The following is a 15,390-nucleotide window of genomic DNA, read 5'->3' as shown; positions in this document are numbered from 1 at the left end:
AGTATATGGTCTTGATAGTATTCCATTTGCTGTTCATGGTGGGTTCTTCTTCCATTTCAGAGGAAGACTCTGGCGTGTTGAAGCGGAGTTCCAACACTAAGGGCCCTATCTTGCATCCGGCGCAAGTGACTTAGTCACTGGCGCATGTGTCGTTGCTAGTTTACAACTGGCGCAGAGCGTTCTTTTCCCACCACCGCCACTCGCCGGTAAATTAGGGATTGATCATGCGCCCCAAGGGGCGGTTCGGCGGAAGGAGGAGGCGTGTTCTGGCGCAAACGGTATTTTGCCGTTTCTGAATACCATTGCGCTACTGACCAGGAAATACCTGGTTTAAAGTCAGTGGCGCGTTGTTCAGATGCTATTTTAAGGGCGCATGCATACAGGCGCATGCAATGCATACGGATTGCTTGTGCACCTCGCGCATACACTTTGCTTCTCCCATCTACCTAGCCGCACATTCTTGGTAAATTATTTGGGAAAGAACAGCTGATGCAGCAGTAATAAGTTGTACTTTTAAATCAATGCATCTGCAATCACCGTACAGCAAACACATATTTTCTTGACAGAGACATCGTGTAGGCCTACATGCCCATAACTTTTAGGATTGATGAGTATTTGATCGTGAAAAACATTGTTTTACCGTGAGTGAGTGTAAAGAATGAATGAATGCGCGCGTGTGTGCTCTGTTTAAACACACGCAAACTAAACACGTAACGCATAATACAATCAATGGCAATGTCTATTACCGCGGGGACACATGCATATTAGGATAGCATACAATACTGATAAGAAACAATGTTTATAATGTATTGCGTATATCATTAAATAGAACCACAGTTACCGCATATCACGTGTTATATCATATACGTTTTCTTTGCCGAAATTTATTTGAGGACTCAGTATTTCTGAAGTTGTGGAAGAAAACCCCTTATTCCATGGGTGAATTAGGCCATATTATTTGACAATAAACTGAGCCATTTGCAGTTTGAAATTCATGTGCATTTGTCTCATCGGAGACTGCAGTCGCGCTGTCAAAATATCAACTCGTCCGATTCAAATGCGCTCATGGCTCTTAAAGGGGATGGGAGCTGGCACTCTCATTGGTTTGTTGGACGTTACGCCCAAACCACACCTACGGGTAACTAGGTTGCTTCAGACCAACCCTTTTGACACTTGCGCCGCGACGCAAGTGTAATTTATCCGCCTGTAAAATAGCGATAGCGCCGTAGAACCGCCCACAAAGCTACTTGCGCTTTGCGCTTCCCACTTGCGTTTCAGACCGTTAAAATAGGGCCCAAAGTCTTTGTTTGGCAATGTCCAGTTTCTTCTGCCAGTGGCTTTTTGGGAGGGCTTCTTCAACTTGAGTTTAATGGTGGTAGCGATTAGGTGGTGGTCGCCATAGGCATTTGCATCCCGGTCTGCTATAACATCTTGCAGTGACCTTTTTACCATTTACCATTAATGATGATGTGGTCGATTTGGTTGATTGTCCTACCATCAGGTGACAGCCATGAGAGCTTATGGATGTTCTGGGGGAATATGGTACCGCTGATGACCAGGTTGTTGTTGTTGGCGTTCACCATTGTTGTTCCTTTTGCCACATCCATGCCTGCCCATTGCCCTCTCGTTGTTGGAATTGTTGGTTCCCACTTTGGCATTTATGTCACCATTTAGGAGAAGAACGTTGGTTGGGGTACCTTTGAAACCGCCATTTGCAGTTGTTCAATCCAGACTTCTTTGAACTCCTCAGCCTCGTTGGTTGGTGCATAGCAGTGGCAGACTTAGGGGGGTGGCAGGGGAGGCGACCGCCCCCCCCTCGTGGCTCAATGGTTGAAAAAGCGCGCTAAAGTGCCCTTCAAGAGTGTCGAAAACGAGAGGAAATGCCTTTTTGGCTGCCCTTTTCACGTGCAAAACATGATTAGGTGCCCTCTAGGGTGCTCCTTCATACAATAAATTATGATGATGTGCCCTCTAGAACAAGAAAATTCAATGACGTGCCTTAATTAGTGCCCTTATGCCGTCTGGTGCCCTTTTAGTGCCCCCTTTAGTACCCTGATAGTGCCCTTCTGCCCGTCTGGTGCCCTTCTAGTGCCCTGATAGTCCCCTTCTGCCCGTTTGGTCCTTCTAGTGCCCTGATAGTCCCCTTCTGCCCGTCTGGTCCTTCAAGTGCCCTTCTGCCCATCTGGTGCCCTTCTAGTACCCTGATAGTGCCCTTCTGCCCGTCTGGTCCTTCTAGTGCCCTTCCAGTGCCCTTCTAGTGCCCTTCTAGTACCCTGATAGTGCCCGTCTGGTCCTTCTAGTGCCCTTCTAGTGCCCTTCTAGTGCCCTTCTAGTACCCTGATAGTGCCCTTCTGCCCGTCTGGTCCTTCTAGTGCCCTTCCAGTGCCTTTCCAGTGCCCTTCTAGTGCCCTTCTAGTGCCCTGATAGTGCCCTTCTGCCCGTCTGGTCCTTATAGTGCCCTTCTAGTGCTCTTCTGCCCGTCCGGTGCCCTTCTGGTGCCCTTCTGCCGTTTGGTGCCCCCATGGTAGAAAAAGTGTGCTAAAGTGCCCTCAATGGTGGTGAAAATTAGAGAAAGTGCCTGATTAGTTGCCCTTTACACGTGAACAAAAATTAATGAGTGCCCTAGGTTGCCCCTGATGATGATGATGTGCCCTCTGGAGCAAGAATATGGCAAACCAAAAAAAACATGTTGTGGTTAGCTATTGAGGTGCAGACGTTCCTCTCTTTGGTAGCTGACGAACGGGGAATGCGAGGCGTTGCTTTCATGTGGCGTCGCCATGACAAACAGCTACATCGAGTGGTACTTAAATCTCCACTGGATAACGAAGCAAAAAGCGGATTAAGAGTATGTCAGTACCCATAGTGGAAAAGCGCAATTAGATGCCAAGTTAGAAAAACTTAATATTTTCAGTTTGCATAATCCGTTTAAAATGTATATACATTTTTTGAGCGTTCAAGATCATTCAAGTGTAGGTCATTTCATGCAAGAGAGACGATAATGGTCAGCTATCACCTCAACATGAAGGAAAACTTCTTTAAATGTTTCCGTAGCTGGCTGTCAGAGGTCAAAGACTGTATGGTAGCGGCACATTGAATTTTCTCCAGTCTAATTTTTACTTAAATGTTAGTAAAGATGAAAGCAGTAAGGCATCCTCCTTTCTTTGGCTAAAATGTGAAAGTGCACATTGATGTGAACAACTCATTTTGGTTTTTATAAAGTCGCTAGAATAAGGGGAAACAGTGCATTTGAAGCAGATTTTTTTCAGACCCATCATGCAGGACTTGCCGACCGGAGCTGGTCCAGTGACTCTCACTTATCCCCAGGATGTCCAGGCGGTATCTTTTCATCTAACTAAGGACTTGGTGGTCTCAAACATGGTTCAGACGTTCCATTCTCCAATGCAGATCTTGGTTTTAGGCCTTAGTAGGCCCTCTTTCGCACTCCTGACTTCCTTTCGGCTTTCATCAGAAGTGGTCATACTGCCACCCAAAGAGTTTTGGTGTCTGGGATCAATTAAATCTCTTGCCGCTACAAAGCTGATGTGTGGATAGAAATGCAGAAGATGACACAAACAGGTGACTAAGAACAATCCTATGATTCCACATTTCTTTAAAAAAATTAACGGCCAATTTCCATCTTCTTCCTGCTTGTTATTGCAAAATGTATCCAGTAGATGCGTGGAGTGTAGTTGCATAACTGCGATCTGATTGGCCGACGGATCCGCTGCTTCCTGAAAAGTTGAACGTTTCTCAACTTTTTGACGCAGGCCACGGAGCCGAATGGACGGACGGACCCACAGTGCATTTCATGAGCGCCCCATGCAGAGTCATTGAGATCTGTTGACGGACGGAGGTAGTGTGAATGAGCCCTTAGGGTTGATGCTACAGCAATTTGAAGACATATTCTCCTATTAAATCCCATTGTAAATTTAGTCACAAACAAACCCAAGTTTATCTGAAGCAAAGTCAAATACTACACATAAGGGTAAAATAGGACTAAGGCTGCTGGTTATTCTGTGTTTTTGTCCACCATGTGTCTGTTTGTCGTGCCTCTGACACCTCTCACCTGTACATCCTGCCTTTGTCTGTTTCCCGCCTTTTTTCCTGCTCATCTGTTCACCTGCTCACCTTTATACCCTGTATCGTGGGTGCCCCCTTGTCAGATTGTTTTATGCTCTTTCATAGCTCGCCAAGTTAGCTCTCTCTGTCCTGTGTCTGCCTCCCTACTTGTCTGCCTGTTTTTGGATTTAACCACAGCTTGACCTTTTTCCCGTCCTCTGGACTACAACCCTAATGCTAACCCGGCCCTTCTTACAGAGCCTGTCTCTGCTTTAAATACATCTTTGGAACTTTACTCTGCTTTTGGGTTCAGATTTCACACACACCAGACATTTATGTATGTTGCCTACTACAACCTAACACCCAGTTCCATCCTGCATGAAACCAATGTGGGCCATTGACATAAGGCCATTATCGAACCCGTGGATATTCCCATAGAAGGCCTGTTTTTATGTTATGTTTAACATTAATAAATAAAATGTCCAAAACAACAAATTAGAATAAACAGATTCATCTTCAATAATTTAAATCAATGTGTTTAAACTTTAAGGATGATGACGTTATTGAGTTGAATCCTGGTTGCATAGACAGTGTCATTTATATTATTTTATATAAAAAAAAAGAGTGTCTCAGTTCACTTTAGATAATTCCCCTTTTCTTACTTCATTTGATTACTTCCTTTAGCTTCATCATTTATAACCCAATAGGCCACACACAAAAGACAATTTCCAACCAGCTTTAATCAATAACACATTATTTTGATTCGCCAGATGCATCAGGAAAGAGAGCAGAACGAGGAACATTTGTTTATGTAGAATTTGGATATTATTCTTCTTCTTCCTGTGTTTGGTTTTTGTTCCTGTTTTTGACAACAGCAACATTTTGTGTTCTTGCATTTCCTCCTGAGAAACAGGATTCATGTTGTTGTTTGAGCTGAAGCCTTGCTCTGATTCAAATACGTCTTAGGAACTTTACTCTGCTTTTGGGTTCAGATTTCTGAAGCTGGGGCTGGTCCTTGACCAGCCCCAGGTCCTTGACCAGCCCCAGCTGCCGACACTGCTGCGGCTCAAGGTCCGGTGGCCTGGGTTTCTGGACCCGGTCCTTGTCCTAGCTGGATTGGAACGCCACTGTCGCTGTGCCCCGGGAGAGGGCTGCCCCGGCCGCGTCCGCCCGGGCACCACAGCGGCGCCAGCGGGCCACACCTGTGGTCGCCACATTATTTTATTTAGAGGAAAATAAATGATCTCTCTCAGTCTCAGTTCCCTTTAGAAAATTCCCCTTTTCTTACTTAATTTGACTACTTCCTCTTGCATCATCCTTTAAAACCCAATAGACCACATACATTTCCAACCAGCTTTTATCATTAACATGTTATTTTGATTCGCCAGACGCATCAGGAAAGAGACAGATGGAGGAACATTTGTTTTTGTGGAATTTGGATCTTATAATTTTTAAGTAAGTATTTAAGTATTTAATTTCATTCTACCCACTTCTTTCACTACAATACAGCTAACACTCAAGTACATTATCTTTCTGCAAAAAGGAAAGTAACATATTAACATTTCAAGCATGTCTTTATTTTTGCCTTTAATGCTAGTTTGTGATGAAAATGCATTTTTTTTTCATCATTATAAGAAACTGTTGGAGAGGAGAAAGCAAACCAGTTGATGATCATATAGGAGCTATTGTTTCTGAAATGAAATCAAAATCATAGAATGTAGAATTTAGTTGTTCTCTAAAAGCTTGGTTGTGCAACGCTTGTTTTGGAATTGTGCCAATATTAATCTCATGATTGGATCGTTCTCAGCCTCACCTGAAAGTCCCTTGGGATAAATAAGGCCATCTAACTGCCTGAATAAATATATCAATTAGGCATGCTAGCTGACTAAATATATGTGTAGAAGGTAAAGAAGGCCTATTAACTGATGCTTTCTCGATCTGTCCTTGGATGTGGTTGAGTGCTCTGGTTCAGGATAATCTCTGTATGCAAAGCAGCAAGCTGAATCAATGGGACAAAAGGCATTATTACTCAGAGAAATCATACGTTTATTAAGATGCCTTCAGCATATACAGTTTGTTCAAGGGGAGACCACAATCCTGGCGTGAAAAGTCTATGCATCTTATCTGTTATCTTCAGGGCTAACAGATAAGAGTGAAGCAAAACAAACAATACTCAGAAAAGTAGCACAGATTGTTAATATTGAGAATGATACGTAGATTACCTAAAAAAACACAATTCAAACAGGGAACGACATCTTTCGTAATAACAAGAATTCTGAGTTACATGCATGCAGAATGTCGGTTACAGAAGTAGAGAATGTTCTACTCGGAAAGATAACTCAATATAAATAATAACTAGGAGTACCAGTTGAATAATGTAAAGCAGGTCTGCTAACTGACTAAAAATAATTGTAAGTAACCCAACCAGATCAACATGTACATCAGCTCCTCATGTTAAAATTTAAGGCCAGCACTGCTTAGCCTGAAAAAACAGTTTCTCCTTTGCTTTTTCATATCTTTTTTTTGTTATGGTTAAAAACATTTATTATGGAGGACTATGGCTATTAATCAAATTCATTATATTCCTACAAAGGATTTATTACCATGTGATTATGTGTAACTGAGGATGTTTACATCATGTAGGCCTATGGGTTTGAAATAAATCTCAAACCCATAGCAAGAGGATGCTATGCTTCAATTACAGCATTTTGACAGCAGATTGTAATGAGCGCTGTCTGTGTATCTTTGTGTGTCTGTTTGACAGTCTTTTAGGATTGGTGGTTTTAACCTGAGGGATTCCTCGGAATGAAAGAAATGAATGAAGAAAACCAAAGATCCACTTGGTAGGACTGGAGATCCATTGTATTGGAAATTACCAACATCAACAAACTGCTTTGTGCGCAGGACTGAAAACTAAAATTGCGATGCCGTTAAGGGGAATTTGTTTTTGTTCATTTGGAATTTTATTTTTATTTTTGAACAGTTTTATTTTTCCAACTGCTAGTTACACGCTGAATAACTGCAGGGTCACACAGAACACACAGGCCATCTGTCGAAAGAACAGTTTTAAAGTATTTCCAAAGGACATTCCAGCAAGAGTCACAAGTATAGACGTGTCTGGAAACATAATTTCTACACTAAATAAAACAGATTTGGAAAATGTACCAAATCTGTTGCGCTTAGACCTGACACACAACAGGATCTCCAAGATTGAATCTGCGACTTTTGTGCTTCAAATCTTTCTAGAGGTGTTAATTTTAAACAACAATAGCCTTTGTAAGCTACAGGAGGGTATGTTTGATGGCTTAGTCAATCTCATAGAATTGCATCTGACTTCCAATCAGATCCAAACAGTAGCACCAGCCTCTTTCAAGTCTCTGAGCAAGCTTAGGATTTTGGACCTAGGCCATAACAAACTGCGCCACTTAACAAACGTCTTCTTACAACATACACCACATTTACAAACCCTGTACATTCAAGGAAACAAAATTTCCACTTTTCATTCATGGGAGCTGTCAAATAAGTCTACAGAACTTGTTACACTTGATTTGTCTCAGAATGAGCTTATGTCCTTTAGGCTCACTGCAGGTATCTTTCCCAAACTCAAAAGGTTGTACCTTGAGGATGGTATAAAGAATGGTATCGTCTGGGAGGTGAATGACACATCGTACCTTAGAAGTGTAGTTAGACTAGATATCAGTGGGGTTCGCTCCTCATTGCATGGACTGCTGGAAGTCCTAGAGACATTTAACTCCTCCTTACTGAGGCATCTGCAGTTAAACGATATTAGTAACAACCTGCAGGTTCTCATCAATGTTTCCTGCAAAAACCCAAAGCTAAGCTCTTTTGAAATCCGAAATACCGGCATCAAAGTTATTAGATCGGACATGCTGCACTTGTGTACTAATCTGAAAAATTTGGACTTGGGGACGAATGAGATAACTGACATTTCTGACAATTCGTTTCAATCTCTTAGGAAGCTTAAAACTTTAATCATGAAGTCTAACTGTCTCACATCGGTCCCTAATGCTGTAAGGAAAACTCAAATCATAAAACTGGATCTCAGCTGCAATAACATTAATGTTCTTCGCTGTGATGATTTTGCCAATATGACCCGTCTCAGAGTTCTCTATCTATACAATAATCCTCTCTTGGCTCTCAAGGATTGTTTTTTCAAAGATTTGGTCAATTTAAATATATTAATGTTGCAAAACAGCAGCATTGAGCAATTAAACAGTGCCTTCAAGAAAAACACGCCAAATCTCAAAACTCTTTCTTTGTTAAACAATTCACTCACTGTTCTAGGTTATGGAGAATTTAAAGCTCTGAATTCCCTCCAGACTTTGTCATTAAAAGGGAATAAATTAGAACAACTTCATGATGGGACTTTTTTTGGACTGTCAAGTCTTACACATCTTGATCTCGAATCAAATCAATTAACTGAAATTACAAACAGTACTTTTGGTGACTTGGAAGCTTTAAAGACATTGAATTTGCGGAGCAATCACATTAAATATGCATCGGTAGAGCCCATTCCCTATCCACCATTTGCTGAGCTTTCGCAACTAGATACATTGTATATTTCAGCTCAAAGCAGACCCCATAAGTGGTCCTTCTTCCCTCAAAACTTTCTGCAAGGCCTGACAAATCTGTCAATACTCTATATCAAAGATAACCATCTTAAATCCGTGCACCCACACACCTTCAACTATACTCCTAATTTGAATGTGCTTTTTTTGTCTAACAATTTTTTATCAGACATTCCCGACAATTTGTTTTCCCCAATTCAAAAACTAAAAAGTCTTTACATTTCAATGACAATCCTGAGGTCTCTAGATTTTTTGCTCCATGCTAACCTCACAGAGCTGGAGTTGTTGCAGGTGGGGTATAATACCTTTTCTGTGATTAGAAAGCCAGTGATGCTGTCTCTGCCAGCACTTACTGACCTGGATATGCAGGGTAATAGCTTCACCTGTAACTGTGACAATGCGTGGTTCCTCCAATGGGTAAACACAAGCGAAAAAACACAAGTGTTTGATGCATACAACTTTGAATGCAGCTACCCTCCAAACCTTAAAGGTAGAAAACTGTTGCAGATTGACGTCCGTTCTTGTACAGTAGACACAGACTTCATCTGTTATATTTCCACGGCATGCGCGGTCATCATGACCTTAGCAGTCTCCTTCACTCACCATTTCCTACAATGGCATCTGGTCTACGCGTACTACCTCATGCTGGCGTTCCTCTACAACTCAAAGAACAAGGACAAGCGTGCTCATCAGTACGACGCCTTCGTCTCCTACAACGCAAACGACGAGGGCTGGGTGCTGGGGGAGCTGCTGCCCAAGCTGGAGGACGAGCAGGGCTGGAGACTGTGTCTGCACCACCGAGACTTCCAGCCAGGTGAGGAGCCCTACCCTGAACTGAACGTCCTCTGCACCTCCATTAGCAGACAAGCTAGCCTACACTTTTTCATACATCGTACTTGCCAGTGGATTTGTTATTAGATGATCATAAACATGGTAGGAGATTTTTTCCTGACTCAGAATGAGCTTTCGGTTGGTGACTGCAATAAGCATGAATGGTCCGCGTACAGTAAAGGCAATCAGAGTCTGTGATACGTTATGTAACAGAAAACAATACATTTTCATGTTGTTTATTAACGTATATTATGCTTGATTAAATGAAACCACATCGAAAACTAAAATGGTATTACAACATTGGAAGGACCATGGAATTGCATTGGTGGTTAACTGGTCAATTGACTGGTCCTTAATTTCAAAGTCACAAAAAAAAGAAAACTCTAAACACAAATTAACCCTAACCCAACCCTACCCATCAATCCTTCCACCCTCTCTTCCTCCAGTTCATCGTCCTTAAATTCTTGCCGCTCTGCATCTCATGTATCCATTGAAAAATATATATTTTTCAATCTTGGCTTTGAATTAATAATTCTTGGCTTTAAACCTTGTCTAATGCCCACTGATTATATCCGTCCTGTTCTTCATGTCAAATATAACTAATGTAATGTGGCGCTAAACAGGGCGTTCAATTGCGAGTTTGAGTTTGCAAAGTTTGAGCCTTTCCGACATGGTGTATTTGAACCAGGGGCGTAGGAATGAGTTTAACATTGGGGGGCGGGGGACACATATCGGAAACCAGACAGATCTGTTAATGGTTTGAACAGAAATAGGTCATAAATTAACCACACTGCAAAAGTGTGGTTAAATAAAAATATATTTTATTTTCCTAAAAATAAACATTTGTAAATGTAAAGGAAAACCCATATGGAATTGCAGTAATGAACTGATTAATATCAAATCAATTCTTTAATTACATGTCCAATCATCCAGTTTTGTATAATAAGAAGCTGTGGCAAGACGCCTTGTCGCGCAAAATAAAATAAAATATTTTTCTCCTCGCGGTATAATTGTTGGGTGGGACAAATGCGCCTCTCTCCAATTTTGGAAGGGACACGTCCCCTCCTTCCGCCGCAGTTCATAACCCCTTGACTTGAACTATTGTTATTCATCGCAAGGCTGCTATTGCTTTATCTTTTATAATTGGTATAGTTCTTTACGGGAGCAGTTTCAAAATAAAGATGATCATGTAGAGTCACATAGTGACTAGAGTCACAATACAGAGAATCCTTGTATGTTTTGTTTATATTAACAGAGAGAGTTTTTGCATTAGCTTAGTTTGTTAGTAGGTTTGATATTTTGTGAATCAATCTTTTTTGTCTGTCTCTTAAACTTGTGACATATACACAGATTATTAGGCAAGAACATACATACATGCAACATAAAACTAGAAAGCTATAAGCAATGGTAAATTTCAAAATAAGACCAGATAATATTCTCTAAATCAAAAATAAATCTTTGAAATACAGAATGTTATGAATTGTATAGATAAATAATATAAATAGCACATTTATCCTTCTTAACATGAAAAACAATAATGTAGGTACATCTTTAACTCAATGTCAATGCAAGAACATGTCAAAGAGTTTAGTATTAAGACTATAAAACATGTCAAAGAAATACTTCATATCAAATAAATGGAAACGGCTGTTTTACACAACAGTTTATGTTGTGTTTGAGACTCACCATGGAATGGCGTCATCCAGAGGGGACTGCATGAGGAGCACAACTGACAAGCTAAAACGCAGAGGAAGGGCCACACAAATTAAACACAGGAAAACTCTCAGAGATGCAAAATCACTTAAAACTCCCTCATAACATGAATGTGATCTGGTTTTATTATATCTGCTTTCTTAATCTAATATTTTATCATTTTTAATCAGTATTGTTGGCCTAAGAAGTAAAGTGTGAAACAGAGCAGTTGAACGTCTGCGTTAGCATGTAAGCAAATGAAAAGCTCAAAGCTGGCTAGCATTGACTGACTCACTAATCTCACTAGTCAGTCTTTTTATTTATATCGTAAGTCTGATGACAAACAACCTCAGAACGGTGCGTTTCCCTTTCTTTCAACTAATTTGTTTAATCCAATCATGTTTCTTGAGATGGGGATCTGTAGGCTAGTATCTGACCAACACGAACACGGTAGAATATCATAACCATGACGTAAGAGGAAGCATGGCGTAACTCACCCATCACAGTTGTTGGTTTCTGGCCCAGGCTCTGTGCCATCTCACCCAAGAAGCTCTGCTATAACAGTCAGATGGCTGGACCTGAGATGACTGACTAGCCAAATGGTCTTAGGCAACTAAGATCAGTTTGGCTAGTGAGAGAGTGGACCAAGAGAAGGGTACTTCAAATATTTTTTTAACGTATTTTCACTGACCGATGCTTTTCAGGCAAACCCATCATGGAAAACATTACAGACGCCATCTATGGCAGCCGGAAGACCATCTGTGTGGTCAGTCGCGATTACCTGGAGAGTGAATGGTGCTCCAGAGAGATCCAGGTTGCCAGGTAAGATCCCAGAGTTTACATGCATCACCAGAATATGGTTGTTCATTAAATCAGGTTCACATGTGTACATGTGTCATATTGTACGACCCTCATACATCTTCCCTCAAACTGTAAAGTGCATCGGACCAAAGCCTAAATTACAAATTTGTGTCGACACATCCTGCAGATGAGCTACAATGCTCGGACCACTGAGCCAGAAGTTTGCAACCGGCAAACCCAGTTGGTTTATATAGCCTTCTTAATTAAAAGCTGCTATAGTTAAGAATCAAGAGCTTTTATTTGGGTGGAAGTAGTTATGAATGCGCAGCTATTAGGATCCACCACACCAGCCTCTGCATGGCTCAATTTAGATTTTAGGCCACTCCCGGCCCTTATTTCTGACCAATCAGGGTATCTCTGCCCTGACTGGCCTAAAACGTAGGGTGAAAGGGAGTAGAATCTTGCTTCAAAATATCTCTCTCTCTCTCTCTCTCTCTCTCTCTCTCTCTCTCTCTCTCTCTCTCTCTCTCTCTCTCTCTCTCTCTCTCTCTCTCTCTCTCTCTCTCTCTCTCTCTCTCTCTCATATCATATTTACACCACCTGTAAGGCCTCAGTAATGAGGTTAACCCATAGGGAATCAGTCACTCTATAAGACAAGCAGTCCGGTTCAACAGTGGAAACATGCCCCCTGCTACAGCACCCACCTAAATTAAATCAAAGACATAAGGCCAGTCAGGGTCCAGGGAACATGTATTGCTAAGACATTGAGAATGTTAAGGGTGTTATGTTAACCATAATCATGTGGGCAACTGGGCCTGATTAAATATTTTAAAGGGAAAATATGGTATGGCAATAATACAGTGCATAAGGATGGGACTAGTGACCAAAACAATAATGCTGTAACGTATTTTCTCGCAACGTTTCTCAGTGACTGCCCATGGTGCATGAGGTGTCTTTGGAAAGAATCCTGCATTTACCCTGTTTGAGCAGGTCACCCAATTATCCACCACTCGTCTGTAATGAATAAGAACCACACTTTAGGGGGCGGAACGTTTAAAACACCACATCACCACCTGGTTATTTTCTCATAACTGACTTGCTGATCAATGATTGTCTACATCAATCCGTGGACAACGTAGCAAGTTGAAAATGTGTCAAAAGACATAATCAAGTAAAGCACTTGAGTACAATCAGAAAGTATTTCTACTCAAGGACCAATTCAACCCTGTAGATATTTATGGTTTGTGTGTCCCCTAAAGTTTAAAGAGCTCACAAATAATTTAGAAAACAACTCTCCCTGTTCGACTTCCCCAGTTTCCGTCTGTTTGACGAGCAGAAGGACGTGCTGATCCTGGTGTTCCTGGAGGACATTCCCATGCAGCAGCTTTCTCCGTACTACCGCATGAGGAGGCTCCTGAAGAGACAAACCTACCTGAGCTGGTCCCGCGCAGACGCACACCCAAACCTGTTCTGGGAGAAGCTCCGGCAGGCCCTGGAGACCCAGGAGCACCCAATGGGGGAGCATATACTGCTCACCGTGGAGGACAGACCCCCTGGAGAGAGACCAGACCAGTAAAAGGCTTAGAAATGCTTTGGGGTGGGGGGGGGGGGGGATACAACTAGAGGTCTGTCTCTATGGAGGGAAAGTGAAACTGTTCCCCTTGAACGCTTTGTTCGTTTTTGTGTATTGTAAAACACATTCTTAATCTGGTTAATGGGTACATCTGGTGTGGATTTGTATTTGAGCCCCGTTTTTGGGGGTCAAGCAGCAAAGCTGCGAGACAACCTATCGTTTTCGTACGTTTTCCTATTGTTATTCTTCAATGGGAGTCTATGGCAGCCCATAGAACGCTGTGGTGAAATTTGGTACATTGATTCAGGACAGTCCCATTATCCCATGACCCAAATTTGTGGTCGCTAGCTTATGATCATAACCTAGCGCCACCAACAGTTCAAAGTTGAACATGCTTTCATGGTTATAACTTTTGACCCATTCGTCCAATATTCACAAGCAAGGTATCATTGGATTCCTTGGGTCAAGCCGAGTTCAACGCGCACCCTATGTCGTAATTTTGTGCCATGATGGATTTTCCGCCATCTTGGTTTATGTCAAAAACCTTTAAAATGTATCTCCTATCAGAAATGTTGTCCAATTTTCTCTAACCTTGGCACAGAGGATCTTCAGGCCATGCTTGACAAAAAAAATGTAATTGATTTTTCAAATTCAAAACCGTTTGGCCGCTACAGCCAATCAAATTCGACCGCGAAGACGCCAAACAGGAAGTAAGCCAATATCTCAGTAGCCCTCTGTCATATCATAACCGAACTTGTCACATAGACCCATGACATCATCATGGGGACCCTAATTAAATTAACCGGTAATCTTTGACCTCTAGGGGGTGCTGTAGCCTAATTAATGAAGATGTGTTTTAACTCCTCTCTCTTCACATGAGTATATTTCAAACTTATTTCCAATGTCTGGTGATACTGTCAGACCTCCCCATAAATCGAATGAATTATTTCCCATGGCAACATCAGAATTTGCCCGCCATTGGGAAAGTTGTTTAAATCAATAGTACATATCCACAGGACACAAATTACGTCCGATCATCATGAAACTTGCCATATATGATCATCAGCTCTTTCAAATTCAAAACCGTTTGGCCGTGACAGCCAAACAAACTTGACGGCAAAGCTGCCAAACAGGTAGTAAGCCTGTTCTCAGCATCTCTTTAACATATCATAGCCAAACTTGGTACGTAGACTCATGACATCATTCTGGGGACATCCAAACAATTTGGTGACCTTTGACCTCAGGGGGACGTCAAACAGGAAGTGAGCTCATTTTTCTGCAAGGCATTCATGTATCCAAACCAAACTTGGCTCATAGTCTTATGACTCTATCCTGATAATGCCCAAACAATTAGGTGACATTTGACCTTTGGGAGTGCGTTGTTAGCAGCAAGTCTATTCCAGCTCTTAGCAAGCAACCTCAATGTATTTTCGTTGTGATAACCATTTGCCAATAGCTTTCATTGTCGGCAAAATGATATCTAATCATCTGCATTTTATCATGGTCATCATATACTGTGTTATGTAAAACTGATAACACATCATTCATATTAAATCATCATGTCAATCTGACCTACAGCCAAGGCCGCCTTAATGCACGGGCTTGCCTGGGCTGAAGCCCCAGGGCCTACGCCGATCGGGGGGCCTATCATGAGCTGCAGTAAAAAAAAAAAAAAAAAAAAATACTTTTTTTCTTTTATATTTTATACTGGCCCATGATATGCCCCCAGATCGGCGAAGGCCCAAGACAATGTGATTTATTGTTTGGGGCTTACAAAGATCAGAGGCCTATCATCAGCCAAGAAAAAAGAGGGCCAGCCCTCTCAATGTCGGAAATGAGTTACAC

General features: G+C 41.7%; 1 protein-coding gene and 1 pseudogene across 1 annotated transcript; both read left to right on the top strand.

Moving 5' to 3' along the window:
* Positions 1 to 6,885: 6,885 nt before the first annotated feature.
* Positions 6,886 to 9,634, top strand: LOC132451558 (toll-like receptor 13; annotated as a pseudogene).
* Positions 9,328 to 15,117, top strand: LOC132451569 (toll-like receptor 13). Its single transcript, XM_060044141.1, has 3 exons — positions 9,328 to 9,462; positions 11,876 to 11,993; positions 13,287 to 15,117. The coding sequence occupies exons 2-3, from the start codon at positions 11,887 to 11,889 to the stop codon at positions 13,546 to 13,548; spliced, it is 369 nt and encodes a 122-aa protein (XP_059900124.1). The 5' UTR covers positions 9,328 to 9,462; positions 11,876 to 11,886; the 3' UTR covers positions 13,549 to 15,117.
* The last annotated feature ends 273 nt before the right edge of the window (positions 15,118 to 15,390 follow it).

The sequence above is a fragment of the Gadus macrocephalus genome, chromosome 22 (assembly GCF_031168955.1).
Source record: "Gadus macrocephalus chromosome 22, ASM3116895v1".
Taxonomy (NCBI): Eukaryota; Metazoa; Chordata; class Actinopteri; order Gadiformes; family Gadidae; genus Gadus; species Gadus macrocephalus.
This window is presented reverse-complemented; position numbering and strand designations above follow the sequence as displayed.